This window comes from Rhinichthys klamathensis, unplaced genomic scaffold (assembly GCF_029890125.1).
Source record: "Rhinichthys klamathensis goyatoka isolate OS25496 unplaced genomic scaffold, OSU_Roscu_1.1 h1tg000011l_1, whole genome shotgun sequence".
Classification (NCBI taxonomy): Eukaryota; Metazoa; Chordata; class Actinopteri; order Cypriniformes; family Leuciscidae; genus Rhinichthys; species Rhinichthys klamathensis.
The window spans coordinates 814088-840410 of NW_026606564.1; the positions used below are offsets into that span (position 1 = coordinate 814088).

Sequence of the window (26323 nt, forward strand, 5' to 3'; positions counted from 1 at the left end):
TTAAATGGTTCTTCTACAAAGCACAGGCAGCAAAAACATTTTAAGATGGGGCTGAAAAGTCTTCATGCGCCATGGAGCTTAATTATTGTCCATTCAGACTTATGCGACTGTAAACAAGAGTTACATTAGTATTTCTTCAAACGATTAGTCACTGGGTATACGTAACAACTTATTACATTTGCTAATTGTTTTACAGGACATCTGTTGTAGGCCCTTCTGACTGTTAATCATAGACAGACAGTAAGCGCAGATTATTATGAGTGAGACCGCTGATTAAAGATGAAAGATGCATGATGGTCACAAGGTACTGATGGCAGCCTTGCAGGCAGAGTAGCTATTAAAAACAACTGAGGTGGGCTTGAAGAGATGCACATTTCAAATTACATCTAGCATTTAGCCTGAGCTGAGGGGGGCCGTCGGTCAGAGGAAGAGCATGGGTACGAAAGGAAGAGAGGGGCGTGTGAAGGGCAAGAGATAAGACGTTACAATCACATTCTGTTTGCTTTGGTTTCAGGAGTCCGGCTCTGTTCAGCCCTCCTGTCCAAAGTCCTCTGTGAACTTTTTCAGCTTCTCCAGATCCTGCTCGTTGACGGTGGGCTTTGTGTTGGTGAGGGACCTCAGCATGTCCGACTGTGGGTACGGGCAAAGTAGAGTGATGATTTGATTAAAGTACCATAACATTCTTGCAAATCTACACAAGTTAGTTTTTTAATAAAATAAAATAAACAAAACATTCATTGTATCATTAACTTCCTATTTTTTTTACTTTAACTTTTTTTTTTTAATAAATACTAATATTATTATTATTTCTATTGAAACACTAATATTTTTATATAAATACTATTATTCTGTTTGGTCCAACCATTAAAAGATGCTGCAAAATAGCCAATATACACATATATAAACACTACCGTTTGGTAGTGTATACTGTATATTTGTTACATATTTTGTTTGTAAAGTTTGGGCTCAGTTAGAATTTTTTTATGTTTTTGAATGAAGTCTGCATTTATTTGATCAAAAATACAGTAAAAACAGTAATATTTAATAATAATAATAATAATAATAATACATAAGGGATAATGTACATCAGGTCATCCGAATTAATAATATATTATTATTATTAATTTAATTAAATATTTAAAATAACTTGTCTATTTTCATGTTTTTTTCCTGTGATGCAAAGCATCATTACTCCTGTCTTCAGTGTCACATAATCCTTCAGAAATCATTCTACTATGATGATTTGATGCTCAAGAAACATTTATTATTTTCAATGTTGAAAACAGTTGTGCTGCTTAATATTTTTGTGGAAACAGTGATACATTTTTTTCCAGGATTCTTTTATGAATAGAAAGTTCAAAGAATAGAATTTATTTGAAATAGAAATATTTTGTAACATCATAAATGCCACTAAAAACATGCTCACCATGGAAACAATTGGCTCCAAAAGTTTCTCTCCAGGAACATCCATCCAAGTCATTTCTATAGCCTGTGGGTCACCTGGGGAGCAAGGGGTTAGGAGGTCATCCACTAAGACATTTGGATCATCTCTTGAAGGTCCTCGTACCTTATGAAATAAAAAAATGGTTTCAGTTAGAAAGGGAGGGTAATTAATTTCCAATTAATTAATGACACATTTCACAAGCTTTCATTTAATCCATTGTAATGGTGTCTGGCAGGACTCACCCGTTTAAAGTGAGTGGCAGACTGAACCTTCCTGACGGGCTGCATGAGAGCATCTCTGACGATGACGCTGATGTCAGCACCAGAGTAACCATCCGTCTTCTTGCCCAGAGTCATGAAGTCTGATTCGGTGAGAACGTTAGGTGTGCTGCCCAGATTTAGCTTGAACATGAACCCGCGAGCGTGCTCTTCAGGCAGAGGGATGTAGATACGTTTCTCAAATCTAAACACAACAACACAGAAGATGAACAATGAACAAACACTTGCAGTTAAAAGTGGTAGATGGACATGTACACTCATTCATTGCCGTTACTATTACATTTTAAAACAATCGTCAAACAAATCGGTCACACTTTATTTTAAGGTGTCCATGTTACAGTGTAAATATGCATTTAAGTACTCAGTAATATTAATTAAAATGTACTTACTATAGGGTTTGGTTTAGGGTTAGCTGTATGTAATTATGCAAAACTTACTGTTATAATTACTACAGTAAGAACATGTAATATAGGTAACAAGGGCACTGTAAAATAAAGTGTTACCAACAAATCAAATATATGAAATAGCACAAATGGAGGTTTAGGAAATCATAGCTTATACATCACTACCTACGTCTAGGTTTTTTATACATACACTACAGTTCAAAAGTTTGAGGTCGGCAAGATTTTTTAAAAGATCTCCCTTAAGTTCATCAAAGCTGAATCTATTAGATTTCAAAAATACAGTAAAAACCATAAAATTGTGAAATATTACAATTTGAAAATAAACTAAACTTTTCTATTTCACTATATTTTAAAATGTAATTTATTGCTGTGATGTCAAAGCTGAATTCTCAGCATCATTGCTCCAGTCTTCAGTGTCACATGATCCTTCAGAAATCACTCTAATAGGATGATTTAGTGCTTAAGAAACATCTTATTATTTTCAATGTTTTTCACGATTCGTTGATGAATAAAAAGCATTCATTTGAAATTGAATTATTTAGAAACATTTCTTTGTCGTCACTTTTGATCAATTTTATGCATCCTTGCTAAATATTAATTTAATTAAGTATTCATTTCTTTCAAAAAACAAAACATTTTCTGACCCCAACCCATACACAATTTCAAACGTCCAGGATTTCAAAATATTCCACATAAATATTAGCCTGGATGCCAGCCCGAACCCCGCCCACAACATTTTTTGGTCAGGAAGTTCGGTCTGGACTCGATCCATTGAGGAGTAATTATGATCGGTTCAGAAATGGTCGGGCCAATCAAATTGCCAGGGCGGGCTTTATACGATGATGAACAGATGATCTGCAGTTACGTAATCTTCACGTTCTCAAAGAGCGCTTGGGTTGAACTGGTTTCCCTCAGAGATGACTGCAGCTGGAGAATTGAGATGTATAGATTTCGCTATCGCGTCTGTTGTAAAAGAAATCGACAGCGCATTAATCTTAAAAGACGAACAGAGAACTGCAATCAAGGCATTTGTCGATCGGAAAGATGTGTTTGCCGTCCTTCCCACGGGATTCGGCAAAAGTTTAATTTATCAGCTGGCTCCGATGGTCGCTAAGAAGATGGGACGCAATGAACGCCCTGTGGTCGTTGTGGTTTCTCCTTTGGTCGCACTCATGGAGGACCAAGTAAAAGAAGCAACACTCATTATTTTACTACTTCTTCCAGCGTGCGTGCAGTGTTCTGTTGACAACTTTGCGTAGCTAAACATACTTCACTTACTGCGTTGCTCTGATTGGTTGTAGGTCTATCCAATTGAGTGCAGAGTTTTTTTTTTCCCTGGTTCGGTTAAGACACGCCTCATAATCAAAGCCCTATGGAGCAGTATCAGACTCACATTCTGACTAGAATATGAGTATGACGAAGTCAGGATACATAAATAAAATACCTGTACATCTTTCATAATAACATTCCACATGATTCATACTGATTCATGGTTTCTGGCTCAATCATGAACTACAAGAGTTAAAAAACCTGTTCCTTGATGATGTGACTCGAGTGATGTCATCAAAACATGACGCGTCACACTGGCACAGAGTTTAATGAGATAATCTTTAACTGATAGACTCATTCACTCCTCTCTGACTGCTCTCTTTCAGTTTTCATCATGGTAATTCAGTCACTCATGGAAACAAATTATTACCGTCTTCTGATGGCAGAATCCAACGTCCATGGGATATTTGTGGCTCCCAGTACCAGGATCCCTTCATTGTCAGTCCCAACACCTATAAAGACATGGATTTGCATTAGAAGTCTTAAACCTTCTTTAATCACTTTTTTAAAAGTATATTACTTTTATCTTAAATGCGACAAAAGGGAATTAAAAAAAATCAAGAAAATAATCTTTCCATTCAAAATGATATGAATTGATACAAATTGATATTCATTTCTATAACATGTATAATACATACAGTATATTTGTTTTATTAATACATTCAAACACAATTCTATCTGAAAAACACATTGTAAACTCTTCAGAAGCAGGATTTGACATCCCTGTAACAGACGGTCATAACGTATTCTCACCTTGCATCTGAACCAGAAACTCTGTTTTGATTCTGCGAGCTGCTTCACTTTCATTCTCGCTCCTGGAGCCGCAGAGTGAATCGATCTCATCTATGAAGATAATAGAGGGCTTGTGCTCTCGGGCCAACGTGAACAAGTTCTTCACCAGCCTGTGGGGATAAAAGGACACGTTTAGACATCACGTGACACCATTTTAACCATTTAATCAGGTGACAAGCAACTTTAACAATCAGAAATGTAGATATTTCCAGTATTCTGTATCATTCCCTAAACTTATACAGAATGTACAGCCATAAGAACTAATTATAAAGCCATAAAAAATTAAATGTTTTAAGCATTTTGGCTTTCGTTTACAGGTCAGTTGGTGAGTCAAGGTTGCTCGATACCAAATTCTGTTCAAAGATCCTCATAAAACCTGTACAAAACCTGTCCAAAACCCCACAGATGCAGATGCACCTTCCATACAGTTTCTGCAGTGTGGCACTTCATTTTCTATCCATTATTTTGTATGGCATATGTTGACTAAAAAAATGTAATAGCTACTTTAAAATGATGATAATGCATTTGACTTTTTAATTTTTTTTTACCAATTATGGCCTATCACTTTACAAACAGCTGATTATTACAAATATATTAAACATATTTCAGATGTTCACGTTCTAGCAAACTCCCAGACTCTTAGGTAAAGCTAACCATCACCATTCCTCACAAGACTCACTTTTCACTCTCTCCCAGCCATTTGGATACCAGGTCTGAGGAGGAAATGGAGAAGAAGGTGGAATTGTTGGCTTCTGTCGCTACGGCTTTGGCCAGGTAAGATTTGCCTGTTCCCGGAGGCCCGAACAGAAGGATGCCCCTCCATGGAGTTCTTTTACCTGAGACCGAAACAATCTGTATCGTTATCTGTCATGAAGTATTGGTACAGTTGTAGTTTTGGATACACCCACAGCCATCAATTATCCCTTTACACAAGGTTCAAACTACTGAGCAAAGCACAAGACACTTAGGCCCTGTTTACACCTGGTATTAAGATGCGTTTTGGTCGATCGGATCACAAGTGGACAACGCTAAATACAGGTGTAAACGGGGTCTAAAACGTTTTGAGCTTCTGCTCTCCGTATGTTTTTACATTGTCTCCATTCGCATTCATATGTAAATTGTGTGAGCTTTTCATCCATTAGATCGAAAGATCTGAAAAAACTCATACATTTACATAGACCCTCCCCTGGAAGAAATCAGGACAGAAGTGGTTAAAAGTAGACAAAAAAAGACGGATTAAAACACCAGGTGTAAACAGGATTGTGTCTCCCTCGTCTACTTGTGATCCGATCGACCAAAACAGATCTTAATACCAGGTGTAAACAGGGCCATATTGGCATTGATGAACATTAAATACTTAAAACTTTAAGAGTGTTACATGAAAGCATTAACCCATTAATTTATATTCTTAACCCAGGCAGGAAAAAGCCACTTACCTGTGAAGAGATGTGGGAATTTGATTGGCAGAATGACGGCTTCTTTCAAAGCCTCTTTGGCGCCCTCCAACCCGGCGACATCATTCCATTTAATGTTCGGCTTCTCCATGACAATGGCTCCTGTGACAGAAGAGCCGGTCTTTGAATCAGTCAATAAGATTTAACAGAGATTTGTTGGAATTTAAAACGAAGAAATATCAAATGTATTAACAAAAAAATTACTGTTTTTGCTTAAAGCTCCAGTCCGTAACTTTTTTAAGTTAAAAATAATCCAAAATAATTATATTAAAAAAAACTTATTCTGCCAGTGTTCAAAACTCTCTGCTTGCCATAGCTAGATTCAAAACGGTTAGCTTGTAATAATGATTTTAATTCCAGTGGTACTGGTGGGTTTCCGCGGGAAATTCGAGCATGTCTTTGCGTCATTACGTCACACCCGTACACATAAAGAAGGAGTTTCGGATAGCTGGCTATACTGCGCGTGACGAGATGTTTAGATGTATAGGCTTTTCTCGCAGTACTTTACATAATTAAAGGGATACTCCACTTTTTTTGGAAATAGGCTCATTTTACAACTCCCCCAGAGTTAAACTGTTGAATTTTACCGTTTTTGAATCCATTCAGCCGATCTCCGGTTCTGACGGTACCACTTTTAGCATAGCTTAGCATACATCATTGAAGTGGACAAGACCATTAGCATTTCTAAAAAAAAAATGACCAAAGAGTTTCGATATTTTTCCTATTTAAAACTTGACTCTTCTGTAGTTACATCGTGCACTAAGACCGACGGAAAATGTAAAGTTGCGATTTTCTAGGCTGATATGGCTAGGAACTATACTCTCATTCCTGCGTAATAATCAAGAAACTTCACTGCCGTACCATGAGAGCAGCAGGCGTAATGATATGACGCAGCACCTGAAAATAGTTCCGTTGTGTTGACGGAAGGTGGCCTATTTTCAGGCGCTGCGTCATATCATTACGCCTGCTGCTCTCATGGTACGGCAGTGAAGTTTCTTGATTATTACGCAGGAATGAGAGTATAGTTCCTAGCCATATCAGCCTAGAAAATCGCAACTTTACATTTTCCGTCGGTCTTAGTGCACGATGTAACTACAGAAGAGTCAAGTTTTAAATAGGAAAAATATCGAAACTCTTTGGTCATTTTTTTTAGAAATGCTAATGGTCTTGTCCACTCCAATGATGTATGCTAAGCTATGCTAAAAGTGGTACCGCCAGAACCGGAGATCGACTGAATGGATTCAAAAACGGTAAAACTCAACAGTTTAACTCTGGGGGAGTTGTAAAATGAGCCTATTTCCAAAAAAAGTGGAGTATCCCTTTAAACTTATGGCATCCAGAAAGATCCAAACAACAACCATCAGTGTCAACTGGAGATTCAGCAGTTATAAAACCCAAAAGACTTCGTACTTCGGATTTAAGGTGGCTAGAGAAAGAGAAAGAAACCGTCTCATGCGAACACAAGGATTAAACATCGGCGGGGCTTTTGAAAAGTGCGTGAACTCCGTGTTTTGAAGGGGTTCAAAACGGAAGAAGAGACGGCTTTTTCTGCTGAACAAGTAAGACATTTCAATAGTTCAATCGTGTAACAGTACGTTTTCTTAATTCACACAGTTATGGAGTTTCCTTTGTTGTGCCTTTCTCGTTTAGCTATTATGGAGAATATGAATTCTGAAGTACACAGGTAACCATAAAACACATTAAATTTAACATTAGTCACGCAATGCTGATGTGATGTTGTTAACATGAACAATTTGAGCACAAAGTAGGCTATAATTTGCACGGTTGCTGTAAATCGCGTTGATTAAATCTAACGAAGCTTATCATGTCGAATGCTTTTCCCCCCTTAGTTGGTCAGAACAAAAATGGATGTTACTTACTTGTTCAGAAGACATTTTCTAATGAAAATTCTTATGTTGGTCAAACTTTCAAAAAGTGAATCTGTGATTCTGTTTGACAGTATCCACACAGCGCGGTGACTGACAGCACCACTCGCCTCAAAGCACTGTGTTCATCCGCGCGGTTTCATGCCGATTTACAACCCACGTAAAGATGATAATTCCGCGAATCACTGCAGTTACAGATTTCGAACAGAGAGATGGCGACAAAGAGGAAAAGCTACGGACTGCAGCTTTAGTGTCTGAAAGTGTGGAATATGGGGAATGGGGGATAACTAACCTGAGAGTTGATTCTGAAATTTCTTTTTCTCTGGGTCATCTCCTTCTCCATCGCTCTCATTCCTAGGGTTAAAAACACAATGTGAAATGCGCGCAAAAAGCCGCTTTAAAGACAGTATGGGTATGAGATCTCTCTTTTCTATCACACTTAAACTGACAAAAACACACAAAAATTGTTTCTGAGTACTCTCGTAAATGCAGTCTTGAATGTAAAGAGTTGTGAGAAGATGGGATGTGCGTTAGATCCGCGTCATGTGCGTCAGGTCTTAAAGTGACAGCTGGCTAATAAACCTGCTTCTGTTTGTCTCATTAATGTTAATCAAAGAACGAAAGAAAATTCTCTTGCTAACTTTAGTTACTTTAATTAGAATAATCATTATTTCATTCATACATTGAAGATTATGCAATGTTATTTAATATTTCATTACTTTATTCAATTTTTGAAGTTTTTCTGAATTTTTCTTTAATTTCTGTATTTCTTACCTGAACCTACCAAAAAATATTGTTTTAAAGATGTTTATTTCATTACTGTTCATTATATTTGTTCTATTGTATTTATTTGTGCTATTGCTGGTAGTTTGTTTATTTATTCTTATTGTATTACTGATTGTTTACTTGTTTTTTAAAATGTTTGACTTGTATATTAGTTAGGCAAATAGTTTACAGGTGCTGGTCAACGAATTAGAATTATTTTAAATAGTGCAATCATGAAATTCTTTGAATGCATTTTTTGTGCAGAAAGCAAATCAGGTGTTCACCGCACCTGTCCTACTCGTTAGACTAATCACAGAACTCGTTATCTGGAAAAAAATTTGCTCAGCTGAGCTTTCCAAAAGGCCCATTTAGGCCATTTAACTGTGACACTGTTGTTTTATTGAATTAGAATAATGGTGAAAGCGTTTCATTGAATTGCAATAATTTTTATTAAAATTACAATCATCACTTTCTCAGTATTTTGTGGCTGCCCCTTTGGCTTGTATGACTGCCTGAAGTCTCCGCGGCATCGATTTGACCAGCTTGTCGCAAGTTTCCGCACTCACAGCTTCCCAGGCAGTGGCGATGTTCTGCTTCAGTTGGTCCAGCGTAGTAGGCTTTCTGTCGCGAATTTTCCGCTTGACGATGGCCCAAAGGCTTTCAATGACATTGAGGTCAGGCGAGTTGGCCGGCCATGCCAAAACTTCAAGCTGTTTTTTAGTGAACCAATCTTTGGTCGACTTTGCCGCATGAGCCGGTGCAAGATCCTGTTGAAATATGAAGTCTTCTTCGCCAAACTGTTCCTCAACAGTCGGAATCAGGAACGTTTCCAGAACATCTTGATATACGGCAGCATTGACAGTCTTCTTGAGGAAGCAGAGTTTCCCTACACCTCGAGCGGACATGCATCCCCAGACCATAACGCTCTGGGGAAACTTGACGGATCTTTTCACGCACTCGTGGTTGTAGGTTTCGCCACCACGACGCCAGACACGAGGACCTTGGTCACCGAAGGAGATGCAGAAGCGTGATTCGTCACTGAAGACCACTTTCTGCCAGTCTTCAGCAGTCCACTCGCCGTGTTCTTTGGCCCACTTCAGCCGTTTCACCATTTGTTTCTTGTTCAGCATCGGTTTTACTGCTGGAACGCGAGATTTGAAGCCGAGTTCGCGCAGACGACGGTAAGTGGTTGATCTGGAGACGTCAGCGCCGGTCTGCTTGTTCCACAAGTCGGTGAGCTCGGAAGTGGACTTGAACCGGTTGCTGACTGCGATCTTTCTCAGCTGCTTGTTGTCGCGAGCAGAAGTTTTTCGGACGCCGGAACAGTTGGTGCGCTTGCTGCAGTTTTTCTTGAGAGCTTTGCAGACGGAAGACTGGCTGATGCCGAGCTGCTCAGCAATTTTAGTTTGGGTCAAGCCTTGTTGGCGAAGGGCTTGAATTTGAGCCACTATTCCGGTTGAGAGGTCGCGCTGCTTACCCATGATTGATTTTACAACTTAGAAATTCTACTCAACCCTGACTTTATACTGCACAGTGAACACTCTTCACAGAAAACAAAAATTTGAGCATTTATTCTAATTCAATGAAACGCTTTCACCATTATTCTAATTCAATAAAACAACAGTGTCACAGTTAAATGGCCTAAATGGGCCTTTTGGAAAGCTCAGCTGAGCAAATTTTTTTCCAGATAACGAGTTCTGTGATTAGTCTAACGAGTAGGACAGGTGCGGTGAACACCTGATTTGCTTTCTGCACAAAAAATGCATTCAAAGAATTTCATGATTGCACTATTTAAAATAATTCTAATTCGTTGACCAGCACCTGTATGTTGTGGTATAAAATTGGAACCGAGAATGGTGAGAAAAATGTGACTGCAACCTTATTTATTAAAATACAAGACAACTTCCATTTAATAGAGACATCAATAGCGGTTTTGCTGTCTGTTATATTAGCCTTCATTCATAGTACTTATATAAAAATATTATATTTCTTTGTTCAATGTCATCTTTTTCAACATATTATGTAACACTAGCTAATGGATGACGGGAAAAAATGGATGCTGCGTTAATTGCGTGTAATATATTATTAACGCGTTAAACTGAAAAAATAAATAAGCCAGTGCGTTAATGCATTCATTTTGACAGCCCTAATAAATATGTTTTAAATAGAATAAAATATTTAAAATATATACCCTCTTTATGTTATTTCTACATTAATTTGGAGATTCAATGTGAAATGATGTATTACAAAATAAAAAATATATTACAAATTTGAATGTTAGGTGTGATAAATGTGCAACAGTCTCAGTAGCTAACATGTCTTTGTATTGACATGTGAACACACACTAGCAGTTAGGGATATGCAAAACTACTATTTTAAATAAATATGGGTTATCTGAATGGCCAATCGATTAGTCAGCCTTAAGGAAGCTCTTCACAATTGGGTTCTACCAGAGCCAGATTATATGCATTTTTAAGTAGGGCATTCAGACTGGACATGTTATTGTGCTCAGAAACAATTGGCTAATATTTGTCATTTTGATATTTAGCCAATTCACAGAAATCGAGCACACATTTCAAATGTATGCATATATGTTTTTGTATTTATTCAGTCAAACCCACCCTTTGTCACTGGACTGGGACTCCTTCACTGGTTTCGCAGGGGCTTTCTCTTTCTTCTTCAAGAACTCTTTCAGCTTTTCAGCCCGGTCTAAATATTCGGCACATTTGGCCCGGATACTTTGTTTGGCCTTATCACCCTGTGCTTCATCTTTGTAAAAATAATTATTAAAAAAATAAAAAATAAAGAGTTAAAGATATAGAAAGCCTTCCCTGTTGTGATGTATTCTGCTTATACATACTGATAAATTAGAATGTGCAACTATAAAGCAACAATCAAACTATTACAGTCTGGATAAAAACAAATAATATGACAGGAATAATATAGTTTTTCCGTAGCTAAAATCATTATTCTTGATGGATGATATAAACAAATTTGTGATGCATACTTACATTTGACAACATGTAGGAAATATTGAACAGCATGCTGATATAAACGCAGGGCCTCATCATAGTTTTCGGCCTTATCCTCCTGAGATGCCTTACTGGCCAGATCTATAGCTTTCTGTGTGGTAAATATCATAGTATTGTTAATTAATGCAGTTTTATTGTCTTAACATTGACTGTATGGGGGATTTCAATCATGATTATATGCAAGCAAATAAATTAGACACTTCAGCAAACCCTCACAACGAAAATGAAGGATGTGGCATCAGTCCTCTATATGCTTAGAAGTTCACCACAACAATGAGCCTAAAAATAATAGGCGTATTCATAAACATAAAACTAAATTTAGATCTAAACTTCACACAAGACAATGGTCAAACCCAACCGTATCGTTAAGCTCATCTGATCTTAACCTGACTTATTTACGTTCAAAATGCCATTTATAATCTCACGTACAATCAATTAAGCCTGATTACGACCCTGACAGGTTTGTTAGTAAGTTATATAAATTTAACAAGTAAAAGAAAACACTATGGGTTCTGGTATAAGAGATGAGCGATCATTTCTCCATGTTGTTTACTACAAAGTCATTGCATTCAAACGTATGAATTTACAAATTGCTCAAGACTTAAGTATTGATCTTAATTAAATCCGTAAGTTAACATTCTTGCTGTCAGTTGAAAAAGTATGAGCTAATTTGTTTGCTAACTTACCTGTAAGTTGTTGTTGGCAGCCATAGTGGCTGAAAAAAATCAAGAACGTACGACGTGTTTCGGAAATATAAAGACAGTGTTATATTAACTGTCACAGACACGATTTAACAAACAAACAACAAGGATTGTAGATTTATGATTTTTTAGTGCTTAGTTTTGAGATCGTTGAATAACAGAGGAAAAAACAACTTCCGCATTAAAATGTCGAATGTCACTTCCGCCTCCTCGCTCACGTGTTCCAGAAATGTCATGCGTCATACGTGTAAGACAAGCCTCTTTGGCGCGCCCTGGAAAAATGCCTTTGGTTTCAGGAACACAAAAATAAAGGAGTAATTCTTACGTAATAGAAGTATTGTGGGTAAAAACAAAAGGATTCTCTCAAGCTGATGCCACCAAACATAAGAAGTGTAACTGCCTGACCTGCCTGTATATAAGATTGTGTACAAATCATCTGCAACCATTTGATTGTAAGCTATTGAATATACAATGTTACAATGATTACAGTTACTTGAAACCAATTAATTGGGGAGACTGAGACTAGGGAATCTATAATCTATGGGCTTTCTGAGCAACTATACGGTTTATAGTCAAAGGTCCAAATCATAGACTGTAAAAGGTCCAAATGCTTGTTTTCTTTAGTGGTTTTGTGTTGATGCTGGTTTCAAGCACTTGATATTCTTGATTTGTTTTCTTTCTAATATCTATTGGGTAAATAAGTGAACACAATAAAACCACACTGACTAATTTTGTATGTCAGATTTTCAAACATCAGAACAGAAGATATTATTTTTAATCCAATTTAATAATTTAATGTTTGCCAAAAAAAATATATTAATATTTGTTTTGCATTACATTACATTAATTTTAATTAATTATGCCACAGGCATTTTTTCCCTCAACTGATTGGACACATTTGGTCTCTAGACTATAACAGACTAATGACCAGTTAATGACCAGTTCCCATGTGAACACTTACCCCGCATAGTGGTCAATGTAAACTATATTTCCCAGCCCACTCTGAGAAGTGTGATAACTAACTCCAGTCTCAACACTATTATTATATTGGCTTCTGTACTAGAAATCTGAACATTCACAGCTACACAGAAAGGCCAGTGTGTTACTATAGTGATATAGCTACCAAAAGACTGAAGTCATCAGCAAGATAACTGAGCTATAAACAAGTGTTGCTATTGTCAAACTGAAAGGTTACCTACTATCATGAGCCATAACATTGCTTACACATTGTCAGGTATTATATTGCAATATGACAGGCTAGTAATAATATAAATATATTACGCTTGTTTCTTTTAGAATCATGTTGTGACATATAACAAAAAGGCACCACAGTAAATGAAAAAAAAAAGAGTTATGGAACAGACAATAAATACAATGTAGTATAACCAGACAATGGATATACAAAATGTTGAAAGTATAAAAAGTGTCAGTGGTCCACTGCCTTTATAATAAACATAAAATCAAAGTAGACCCTTTATATTTTCTTAATATGCAATTTCTTAAAGCGATGTTGGGTGACGTCACATCTTGTTGACGTTCGAAGTATTGTCAAACAAAACGGAGGCTAGCTAGACCCTCCCTCCTCCTCATCGCGCACTAACCCCCCAAACCCCACCCCCAAATCCTTCTTGTCGGTGATTGGCTGGAACTGTTTGTTATGTTTCGTGGTGCGGGTTGGCCCAGTTTGTTTTTGTTGCTGTTTGTGGAGCCTGGGGTGTCTGCAGAGACTGCGGTTTTTTACAGTGTGTTCAGGGGACAGGCAGCTAGCGGATAGCGAGGAGATGTTTGCTGTATGTGACAAAAAATGTTTTGGCCTTATTGCACATGATTCATCGATGCACAAAATAAAAAAAATAAAAAAATGCTTGTCTCCAAAACTTGACATCACCAAGCCTTCTTAATTTTCATTCGGTCCCCTTAAAACACCAGTGCAATCGGATGTAAACAACATTTAATTTTCACTTTAAAATAACTGTAGTGAGATAATATTGGTAGCTGAGAAATATTAAATATCAGCAAATTTAGAGAATGGTCCATCAAGGTTTTTATGAACAGTTTAGCACGAAAAAGAAAAATAAGCATGATGGTCCACCTCTAAATCTGACCATCAGCAGATGGTAAGCAGATCCTGCGAAAATACACAATTGAGATTTTACGTATTCATATGAATTAAGGTGCTGTCACACTGAGCGATGCAAAATCCAGTCTTTTAAATAGGAATCAATGCAATTTGCAATTTAGAGTGTGAGAGTGGAAGATTCACCCGCACAGATTTTGTTGGTCATGTGGATTCGCCCTGTCAACCAACAGACAGCTGCTTGGTTTGAAAGTTACTTCTGTGTAAGCTGTGCTTTATACCAACTGAAAACATAGCTAATTTTCACACAAAATGTTGCTAATGTTACTGTACCTTTAGCCACCAAATACTCCAATACTCAGGGGCCAATACTCATACATTGGCCCCTCCAGGTCCCTGAAAACCCACCCATATCCCACAACCTGGAGCCATGGCTGAGTTTCAATATCTGTTATAATCTATGATACTGCTGTCAGATCTGGTGACATATGGGTAATTAGGATAGCAAAGACTAAACTTTTTACTTGCAAAAGAACCAGACCTAAAAAAAAAAAAAGCCAACACCCTGAAAATAAACTAAAACAACAAAAATACCCCATGGTGAAAAAGCATGTAATGCGTCACTGCCTAATGGCAGAACAACCACCTCACTTGCCTTCCAGACACTACATTTTTACATTAGAAAATAAATTAAATGACCAGACCTTTAGATCAAGATGTCAAGGTTTTGCTGATTAGCATGCCGTCATCAGCTCTAACAGCTCATCTGCCATAACTACACCTTCTGACTGCAATAAGCATTTTTTTATTTATTTACGAGCATTCAACATTATCTGTTGTGTTCTGCTGAAATAAAATGTTTTACAAACACACTACCACATTGCACTTACTCGTAGTGTTTTAAGAGACTTGGCACATAATGCAATAATGCCCCAAAAATATAGGCTACTTACAAGCAAAACCACAGGATGCCATGGCATACCTGGCAGAAGCACCTCTCTCTGCAACTGAATCTAAGACTAAGCAACAGACCACGGTCAGGATACAAAGTAAGACTCCTACCTGCTCATTACTACCGGAGACCCCCAGGGCTCTGTCCTGAGTCCACTGCTGTTTATCTTTCTAACACACAAATATCACACAATCACATAATTTAATTTGCAGACCATTTCAGTTCACAGAGAATACGGTGAGACCCCTCTCCTGCTGTCAGTAAAACAAAAAAAGATTAGAGACTGAGGTCAAAGGTCAAAGCAGTTCACAACCCCGTCAAAGCAAAGTCAACTTCAAATATTTAAAAAATAATAATATAATACATATAATATACAGTGATCTCTAACCCCGCTACATTTTGGCTTCCAGGAACAGTAAATGAGAAAAGGAAATGTTGCTAGTTGGATTCAAACTCACACCACCCTTAAAGGGATACTCCACTTTTTTTGGAAATAGGCTCATTTTACAACTCCCCCAGAGTTAAACTGTTGAGTTTTACCGTTTTTGAATCCATTCAGCCGATCTCCGGTTCTGGCGGTACCACTTTTAGCATAGCTTAGCATACATCATTGAAGTGGACAAGACCATTAGCATTTCTAAAAATTACGCTATTACGCAGGAATGAGAGTATGGTTCCTAGCCATATCAGCCTAGAAAATCGCAACTTTACATTTTCCGTCGGTCTTAGTGCACGATGTAACTACAGAAGAGTCAAGGTTTAAATAGGAAAAATATATAGGAATAATTTTTTTTTTAGAAATGCTAATGGTCTTGTCCACTTCAATGATGTATGCTAAGCTATGCTAAAAGTGGTACCGCCAGAACCGGAGATCGGCTGAATGGATTCAAAAACGGTAAAAACTCAACAGTTTAACTCTGGGGGAGTTGTAAAATGAGCCTATTTCCAAAAAAAGTGGAGTATCCCTTTAAGTGAGCACAGCATAATGTGTTGGAGCTCTTGCACTACCATTAGGCCATGTCTATAATGTTCCATTTGATTTGAAACTACTTTAGTGTGTCCAGTGGTTTTGCAGACCACATATCGTTTTCCCTTCAGCATTTTATTTACTTAGCTTAATTTTCCCACTGCATGTTTTTCAGTCCATGATACAGAATGATGCTGCCACCATGCTTCAATGCACTGTTAGTGTTCTCAAAGTGGTTTAAATTGTTGGTCAAAATGTGTTTTTTACTATTTGACCAAAGATGTGTTAGTGTCCAGTATTTGTTATTAAACAGGAGACAGGCAGTTTATCAAGACTGTACATAACAAGGAAACATCACACATTTCTAAACGATCATGTCTTCCAGCATGATCTTTCGGAATTTCTAAGTTGTCACACAATAAAGTGTGACTGCTTGGACATATTCATAAATACACAAAGAGACAATTTGATAGTAACCTCTTTGTTATCAAGATAGACTTGGAGCTCTTCTGCTCTGTCGAGATACTGCTTACACTTATCTCTGATCTTCTGATTCCCCTCCTTACCCTGTGGTTCACCTGAATGTATGGAAAACAATGGGTTAAATTAGCAAGAAAATGACAAGACACCATTGTAAACTGTATATATTATGCACTCACGTTTTACTACATGCAGAAAATATTTCACTGCATGTTGATAAGATTTAACAGCCTCCTCATAATTTCCATCCTGGTCCTCCTGTGAAGCTTTGTTGGCTACAGCTATAGCTTTCTGTGAAATGAAGCATGTATTATATTAACTTCGATTTACTCATTATAGTTACACCTGACTTTTATACATTTAAGACATTTTTGAGACACATAATCACAAGGTGAGTAAGATCTGTATGTACATCTTGCAGAGATTTTAAAGTGAGTACATAAATAAAGCATCACTACACAGCATGTAGTTTAATATTTAAATATGAATAAATAATGCAACAATTATGTAACTGTTAGCATGGTTGTGTTGAGTCAATCAATAATATGAAGTGATTTGTGACTAGAAGTACAAATATATCAGTGACACTTAACTTTAATAGATATTAAAATGATAATGAATCTGATAAGGCACATAATTGAATAATAATGAATTCAGATTATCATGATTCTTATAGAGATTCAGAATATTAGCCCACTGATTCTTGAGAGTCGGGACAAAACATGTCCCACAAAGAAAAGTCTAATTTATAGCAAAAATTAAGAAATTCATCATGTATGACATACTTACAAGGTTAAATCTAAAGGAATTGTATATACCTATCTGATTTTTAGAATAAACTTTTTTATCTTTTTGGGGAAAAGTTGTTAAAATGTATGGTCTGTGGTTAGATGGTCCATGTTATTGCACTTGTCCTCAGCAAGAGGTTACAATATTAACCATCCCAAAAAACTTTTAAAAAGCTCTACAATTGTGAAAACATATATATCAAATAAAAAATAAGGGGTATAAATATAAAAAACAATGCATTAAGTGAACATCAAACAATATTTTCCATAAATATCTGCCTATTAAAGTTGTGTCCTCAGTTTCTGTCAACTCCATCAGATTTTTTCATAAAGCTCTTTAAATCAGGAAATAGCATGGTCAGCTATATCCTTGAGGACCCCTTTTCATCTCCCTGTCTGTGGTGAATGCAGCACTACCACACATGCTCTGGTACGTTTTACATTTTTTTATATTTTAGACAAACAATGTCAATATTCCTATGGTCACAGCTGCACCATGTCAATACCATCTTTCTGTTAAGATACTTTTTTTAAACCATAGTGGATTGAATTTAAGCATTTTAGTGAGGTTATTGGGACAGCTAGCAACTGAGGAAAAACTACCTAGATGCAGTGTACAATACATGTTTTGGCGGGAAAATACATGCCCTTACGTCAACTCCGTCAGACGTCAACTCCGTCAGGTTCTATGTCTGACGGAGTTGACCTGTAAGCTGACGGAGTTGACAAATCCACCAATAACCTCTTAATGTGCGAATATAATATTATTTGTGAATATAGTGAAGGGTTAAACTGTTATTTCAGGGTTTTATTTGCACATAAATGCACATACATAGCATGCATTACATTATTTAACCATACGCATGTCCGACGCCTGCTGCTCAAGGCATAAGCGCAGGTTAGACAAAAATGAAATCTTAAGTAAGCTAATTGAACCTGATTCTAAGCTACAGATTATGTGTTGCAGTATTGTTGTCAAGGAATGTCAATTTAAGATCACACCCAGTATAAAGTAGGCAGTGCAGGGCAATCACACATCCAACACACCCAAACACACACATATGCACACGCCACTTTAAAGTAAATGACTACTTACAAAGGAGGAAAGGAAGAGGAGAAGAGATGGATGAGAAAAAGTAGAGCAGGAAGTGGTATAGGGGAGGTAGATGAAAACAGAGGGGGAGGAGGGCCCCTGGTTTCACTTATTGTTTTGTTTTTTTTAAAGTTGGAAACGGTGTAATTTATAATAGTTGGAAACGGTGTATGTGCTTATAGTTTGCTTTACAGTAAGTTCAATACTCTAATAACAAGGAGTAGTTTTAGTAGTAGTTTAAAGAGCACATCTGTTCAATAATCACAATGCACACATATTCTTTGTCAACACCGTCAGTTTTACATCAACACCGTCAGATCTTCATCAACACCGTCAGTTTTTCATCAACACCGTCAGATCTTCATCAACAGCGTTGGATGTATGTTTTTGTTTTTGTAAATTGTTTGGGGGGAAAAATTTTCTTCCTTCAGTTTATGTTGTTTTTGTAATAAAGGACCATCTGATCTACATCATCTTATGTTTTATTTATTTAAGGAATTTGTTTTTACAATATTGAAATTAAAATCAAAGTTTGGAAATGCAAATATTTAGAAATCTGAGTTTTCAGAATAGTGTGAAATCACAACTTAAGTTTATATATTGTATTTTTTTTACATATCAGAGTAACTAAACACTATTACAATATACTTCAGAAATTTAGATTCTTTTCGGATTGGAAGAATTAAAATTGTATACTTTTTAGTGTGTCTGACAGAGTTGACACAAATCCAGTTCTGAAGGGAAACATGCTTATTTGTTAAAAATGTGTTTTTAATTTTGAACCTGTTCCTTTACAAGGTTAAATAGCTAAGACCTTTCTCTGCAGAAACATACCAACTCTAATTGATATAGTGTGTATTTTTTTAAAAGTTTTTTAAAACGTGTTTTGTCCCGACTCTCAAGAATCAGTGAGCCTATTTATTTAAAAATCTAAAATGTAACAAAAATGTCTAGTGATATATAATGTGGCTTTTGACATCATTATCTTGAATATCATATAATATGACTATTAATAAATGTGCCTGTGTAATGATTTGTTAGATGAAAATCAACCACACGAATAGGCTATGTTAAATGCACCAGTGAATATGGCAACGGTCTGCTCTTTATAAAAGTTTCCTTTCGGGGGATGAGTGACGTCTTGAAAATCCTTTTCAGGTAATCGTCACACTTCAACGGCAAAATTGTTCCTGGACTGATAATATCATCGATATGTCAATAATATCCGGTGTTAGTATGGTCGCCGCTCAAAAACTATAAAGCTGCCTGCCTGCCTTTGCCAGCAATTTGAAGGCATCCTATGAGCTTTCGAAACCACTAACAGATACTTGCTGTCTAAGCAGGCAGCTCACTAGGTTTTGAAACATAACCACTGTCATTACGTTGACCTGCGTACTCAAAGATAACTTAAATCACTCCAACTTCATTCTTTAAAATGGTTGCGAGAGTGGTCAATGTGAAAGTGGTTTCTATACTTTTACGAAGAAAATGATTACGGCATTTAAACATTACAAACCATAACACTTGGTGAATTCACATTGCCATCACATTTATTGGTGATTTCTGAATGTTTATATTTACCTGTAAATTTGTAGGCTCCATGTCACGCTGATTTGTTGTGTGTCAAATCGGTCACTGCTAAGTTTCGGTAGTTTGTCGGCGTTGACTGTATCGAGTTTGTTGACACCCACTCGACTCATAGATCAGGCATGATAATGATTGAGGGACAACACGAGAAACAGCGCCCTCTACATTTCTCACACTCAGAAATATACAATGATTTGTTTGCTAGTTCATACTAGAATGAATGTTGTTTGTTTATCTGTTGATTAATAAGTACAAATTGGTGTAACAGATACTCAAATAATAAACTAGATAGGCTACTACAAAATATAAGATAAGATATTTTGTATTAAAATTGGCTGTATTATTTTTTATTATTAGTTACAAAAATTAGAATTTTGGTGGTGTTCGCATGAAAATCATTTCTGTCATGACAACTCTCTAAATGTTTGGTAATGGTAATGGATATGACAATGTTGATATGTTTCGTCTTGGTGGAATAGATCTGCTATGCTGCTGCAGAACAACTTGCTACTGCCAATACACAACACACTGCTGTGAGCAAGACATGCTGCTGCTGTACAATATAGCGTACATGAATTACACCATTGCAGATACAGGTGGAGCTGGGGAAGGTGGAGGGTTCCTGAAAGTGCGCTGCAACTGCTACAGCAAACGCTGCCCGAGTATTTGAAGGTTGAGCAGCGAGCTCATTGGCTATGAAACAGCAGGAACCAATCAGCTGTGCCCTATAGGGATAGATGTGATTGCAAACGGATTGAGTTAAGGACATATATTAGCCTGCGCCATTTAGAGTTTCATGACAGAACTTGTTTGTAAACACAACCATAAAAATCTTAACCCTTAAAACAGGCCTTTTTTATTCATATAATTTAATTTAAGTATTTTAAGTAATTTTCCCCATGCATTGTAAACAGTGTAATTATATGAATTTGTTGTTCAGGGGAGGTCATCAGAACTTTGCGAGCCAAAGAATCTAAGGGTTGCTGACTGCTGCAGTTGTGAGTTATCAGTGTCGTGTGCTGTGAGTTGCCCTCGTGAAGTCAACAAAAAGTTCTTTTGTTTTGGTGCCTACATTGCTGGTTCTGTTTTGCAGGCTAAATTGTTGCACACTTTTTTCACAATGTTGCACTTCTTCATGCATCATTTTCACAGACCAACAATTCATATGGCAAAATGGCAGAGATGTATTTAAAAGATATGCCATATATATTTTTTTATAGTTTTATAAATTGAAAATATATTTTTATTTCAAAATATAAACACCAAAATATATATCATAATATATATTCAAGAGATAAGAAAAAAACCTTTTGCAATATTTGAAATTAATTTAGTAAGGTTAGATAATGTAGGCCTGGTTTCATAAACAGGGCTTAGATTAAGTCAAGATTAAGGGCATTTAAGTAGATTTTATAAACATGCCCTAATAAAAAACATTACTGGTGTGCATCTTGAGACAAAACAATGGCACTTTTAAGATATGTAAGTGCAATTTGCTTTCAGTTAAAACAGCTCAAACATGCATTTTAGTCTGGGACTAGTTTCAACCATGTCTGTGAAACCGGGGTTTAATTTGATACAACTGAAAATGAAGAGATATATGTACAGTCTGGCCAATAGGTGCCACTGTTGATCAGCTGATGAAACATTGAAACTAACTTTCCAAAACAGAAAGTCAACTGCAAGGCTACTAGCAGAAAACGAAACTTATAGCACCCAAAATCACAAGCACCTCATAATAAGTTTGTGTTGAAACAAAGAAAGTTCTTAAAGCTTAGATGTCATTCAGAGGGGGGATTAATTCAGTAAATGAATTTTAAGAAGCCATTTTGTTTATGGTTGAAAGGGTGGTCTGTGTTAAAATGACAAAACTGCAAGACAACTCACAAATTTCTACAAGAAGAAAAAAATGACTATGTCACAGACATAGCCTAACTAAACAGAATTTAATATCAAGTCCTCCAAGGGGGGAAATATGGGACATCTTACAGTGGCTACAGCACAGTACTGCAGTGGCACTTGTCCAAGATGACCTGAAAAACTATGCGGAGTATTTAACACAACATATAACAGATAAATGTGAACAGACATAATGGAAACAAAGCATCTTGCACTTAGGCATCTGGCTGTGAACCTAAGATTCCACAGCGGAGAGTAAGTGGAGAGGAATTACATTTTCTGCTAGAATTACATTTTCTGTTTCTGTTAAATATGTAACTAGGAAAAAAGGACAAATGCAAATGAGGCATTTTTACTTGAATAAAGTTTTTGAGTTTAATTTTAGAGTCACTAATTAACTAATTAGTGGAAGCAGTGGTGAAATTCCCAGTATGAAATACTATTGATCAATTCATTTTTTTTTTTTTCACTCTTAGAAGAAATGTAGAACCTTTAAGGGGATTGTGTCAGGCACTTCATAGAACATTTTAGGGGTTCCCATCATGGGATCATGTTATGAATTTAGTGCTAATTATTTATTTTGTTTTAATTCATATTATGCAGTAATATACTTAAATAGAAACTTTTTGGCATCTTTAAAATTGAGTCAAGAACTCTATAGGTTCTATATAAAACCCAATCAAACCTTTTTTTAAGAGTGTATATTTCTCAAGCAGAGTCAATCATTTGAAGAGAGGAGCATATTATAGCTTTCCTTTGTTTAGAATTAATTACAAAACAGACACTCAACTTGTGGCCACCAGGCAGTGGAGGATGTGGAGAAGGCATTTGATAATCCAATAAATATGGTTTTGCATAACCACAACCAAAATCCAATGCAAAGTGATACACATCTTCTCATAACAGTCACACAAAAAATAATAATAATATCATAGTTAACCAGGGGTGTCTAAACACGGTCATGGAGGGCTACTGTCCAGCAGAGTTTAGCTCCAACTTGGCTCAGCACACCTGCCTGGAAGTTTCCAGTATGCCTAATAAGACCAGAGATGATCTTATTGGGAGATCCGAGGGTCTATGGCTCTACCATTGGAAAAAGCATAACGGCTACCTTGGATCATGTGAGCCTTGATAACCAATCACATTACAGCCTTGACGCCATTTCGTTCAGAGTTGTACGACAGTCAATAACTGTTTGCGGATACCATATAAAACACCTTTTTTTGGGTGTAAATTAGATCAATCCAAAAAAAAATTTTTAAGAGCAAACATGTTGATGATTAGCTGATGGGCTGTCGATTCATTAAATGATAAGCTTTTTCCTCACAAAAGCGGTTTATTCAGCCTCTCCTCCATTGACATCTATTAAAAAATGGCCTCTTGTCTCCTTCCCTGCATACTGCAGCGTTAGCAGGCGTTACACTTTTTACAACTAAGATTGCAGGCTTGCCTTCAAGTGGCTTTGGTAAGACCTTGATTAGCTGGTTCTAGTGTGTTTATTTGGGGTTGGAGCTGAACTCTGCAGGACACTGGCCCTCCAGGAGCAGGATCTGAACAGAGTTTGAGGAGATGATGGAACGTCTGCAGTACGAAGGTTTTGGCTGTTTCAGGTCAGGAAGCATCAGCTCATCTGCATGATTTGGCACTAGAGCCGCAGGGTCCCTGTCACATGGTTTATCCTCCAGGCTCCAGCCAGTGTCTGTCCAGCTGTTTGCTGTCCAGAGGAAAGCACAGACCTCCACGGGGTCAAGAGCGTAGGATAATAGTTTCAATAGCATTTACAAGTAACTAAACTGTCTATATCTGTCACGTTCAGTTGGGGTTTTAGTTCTACCAGAAAGACTCGGGAGAATAAATACTGTACAATAAATACATTTATTAATAGCCCAGCAAGCAATAAAGTTCTTTGGCGTAGGCCCCGTCCATAGCTCGCAATCCGAGGGTCCGGACTCTGCATTTCCTGCCTGAAGACGAAGGCAGGGGCGCAGCCGACCCCCTGTGAGGTATAGGAAGGGACCATCCTGGTGGTGGTGGGGAGGATGGAGGGGAAGGGACCATCCTGGTGGTGGTGGGGAGGATGGAGGTGAATGAAAGCGTCAGCATCTGCGAACTCAAACATGTGTAAGTACTGGTCTTTTATACCGCAAGTATTAGACGCGATTGGATAGATGAGAAGGTAATAAGTGACGTAGCAATTGAGTCTTCCTGACAGAACTTAACGCTAAAGCTTACATTTCAATTTCCTGAAATTTTAGTTTGTATCTCACAATTTCCTGTGTTTCTCTTCGGTTGTCATGGTTGCTAGCTTGTGTTCATTGGTTGTCATGGTTGATCATTATTTCATCCACCTGTTCCTTGTTTAGATCATCAGTGTATACACTCACCGGCCACTTTATTAGGTACCCCATGCTAGTAACGGGTTGGACCCCCTTTTGCCTTCAGAACTGCCTCAATTCTTCGTGGCATAGATTCAACAAGGTGCTGGAAGCATTCCTCAGGGAGTTTGGTCCATATTGACATGATGGCATCACACAGTTGCCGCAGATTTGTCGGCTGCACATCCATGATGCGAATCTCCCGTTCCACCACATCCCAAAGATGCTCTATTGGGTTGAGATCTGGTGACTGTGGAGGCCATTTTAGTACAGTGAACTCATTGTCATGTTCAAGAAACCAATTTGAAATGATTAGAGCTTTGTGACATGGTGGAAGTAGCCATCAGAGGATGGGTACATGGTGGCCATAAAGGGATGGACATGGTCAGAAACAATGCTCAGGTAGGCCGTGGCATTTAAACGATGCCCAATTGGCACTAAGGGGCCTAAAGTGTGCCAGGAAAACATCCCCCACACCATTACACCACCACCACCAGCCTGCACAGTGGTAACAAGGCATGATGGTTCCATGTTCTCATTCTGTTTACGCCAAATTCTGACTCTAACATCTGAATGTCTCAACAGAAATCGAGACTCATCAGACCAGGCAACATTTTTCCAGTCTTCAACTGTTCAATTTTGGTGAGCTCTTGCAAATTGTAGCCTCTTTTTCCTATTTGTAGTGGAGATGAGTGGTACCCGGTGGAGTCTTCTGCTGTTGTAGCCCATCCGCCTCAAGGTTGTGCGTGTTGTGGCTTCACAAATGCTTTGCTGCATACCTCGGTTGTAACGAGTGGTTATTTCAGTCACTGTTGCCCTTCTATCAGCTCGAACCAGTCTGGCCATTCTCCTCTGACCTCTGGCATCAACAAGGCATTTCCGCCCACAGAACTGCCGCTCACTGGATGTTTTTTCTTTTTCGGACCATTCTCTGTAAACCCTAGAGATGGTTGTGCGTGAAAATCCCAGTAGATTAGCAGTTTCTGAAATACTCAGACCAGCCCTTCTGGCACCAACAATCATGCCACGTTCAAAGTCACTCAAATCAACTTTCTTCCCCATACTGATGCTCGGTTTGAACTGCAGGAGATTGTCTTGACCATGTCTACATGCCTAAATGCACTGAGTTGGCGCCATGTGATTGGCTGCTTAGAAATTAAGTGTTAACGAGCAGTTGGACAGGTGTACCTAATAAAGTGGCCGGTGAGTGTATATTGCCCTTTAAGTTTAGTTTGTTTGTCAACACAAACCTTGCCGCCCAGTCTGATCATGTGTGAGCCGGTTCCTACATTCGTCCTAGTGGAGCTTGACATCCTGGCGCCCACCCATGTCCCCAACCCTGAAGGGTTCCACTGGTTCCGCCCAGCTCCAAGTCTTCTTCATCGCCGCTGGTTCCACCCAGCTCCAAGTCTTCTTCATCATCGCTGGTTCCGCTAACCTCCAAGTCTTCGTTATTGCCACTGGTTCCGCCCAGCTCCAAGTCTTCTTCATCGTCGCTGGTTCCGCCAACCTCCAAGTCTTCTTTATTGCCAGTGGTTCCGCCCAACTCCAAGTCTTCTTCATCACCGCTGGTTCCACCGAGCTCCAAGTCTTCTTCATCACCGCTGGTTCCACCTAGCTCCAAGTCTTCTTCATCACCGCTGGTTCCGCCCAGCTCCAAGTCTTCTTCATCGCTGCTGGTTCCACCCAGCTCCAAGTCTTCTTTATTGCCACTGGTTCCGCCAACCTCCAAGTCTTCTTTATCGCCAGTGGTTCCGCCCAACTCCAAGTCTTCTTCATCACCGCTGGTTCCACCCAGCTCCAAGTCTTCTTCATCACCGCTGGTTCCACCCAGCTCCAAGTCTTCTTCATCACCGCTGGTTCCACCCAGCTCAAATTCTTCTTCATCGCTGCTGGTTCCACCCAGCTCCAAGTCTTCTTCATCACCGCTGGTTCCACCCAGCTCCAAGTCTTCTTCATCACCGCTGGTTCCACCCAGCTCAAATTCTTCTTCATCGCTGCTGGTTCCACCCAGCTCCAA

General features: G+C 38.0%; 1 protein-coding gene across 3 annotated transcripts; it reads right to left on the minus strand.

The window, feature by feature from the left end:
- Positions 1–273: 273 nt before the first annotated feature.
- On the minus strand, positions 274–20165 carry vps4b (vacuolar protein sorting 4 homolog B). 3 transcript variants are annotated; one of them, XM_056263076.1, is made up of 14 exons: positions 20024–20165; positions 16741–16852; positions 16559–16659; positions 15225–15284; positions 11364–11475; positions 10974–11121; positions 7880–7941; positions 5684–5803; positions 4927–5083; positions 4209–4357; positions 3826–3907; positions 1687–1906; positions 1427–1567; positions 274–630 (listed from the first exon to the last, which is right to left on the minus strand). In XM_056263076.1, the coding sequence occupies exons 1-14, from the start codon at positions 20042–20044 to the stop codon at positions 529–531; spliced, it is 1587 nt and encodes a 528-aa protein (XP_056119051.1). In that variant the 5' UTR covers positions 20045–20165; the 3' UTR covers positions 274–528. The 3 variants fall into 3 exon arrangements, with proteins under 3 accessions (XP_056119051.1, XP_056119056.1, XP_056119064.1); XM_056263081.1 differs by lacking the exon at positions 15225–15284; XM_056263089.1 differs by lacking the exons at positions 15225–15284; positions 16559–16659; positions 16741–16852; positions 20024–20165 and adding an exon at positions 12071–12248.
- Positions 20166–26323: the final 6158 nt, after the last annotated feature.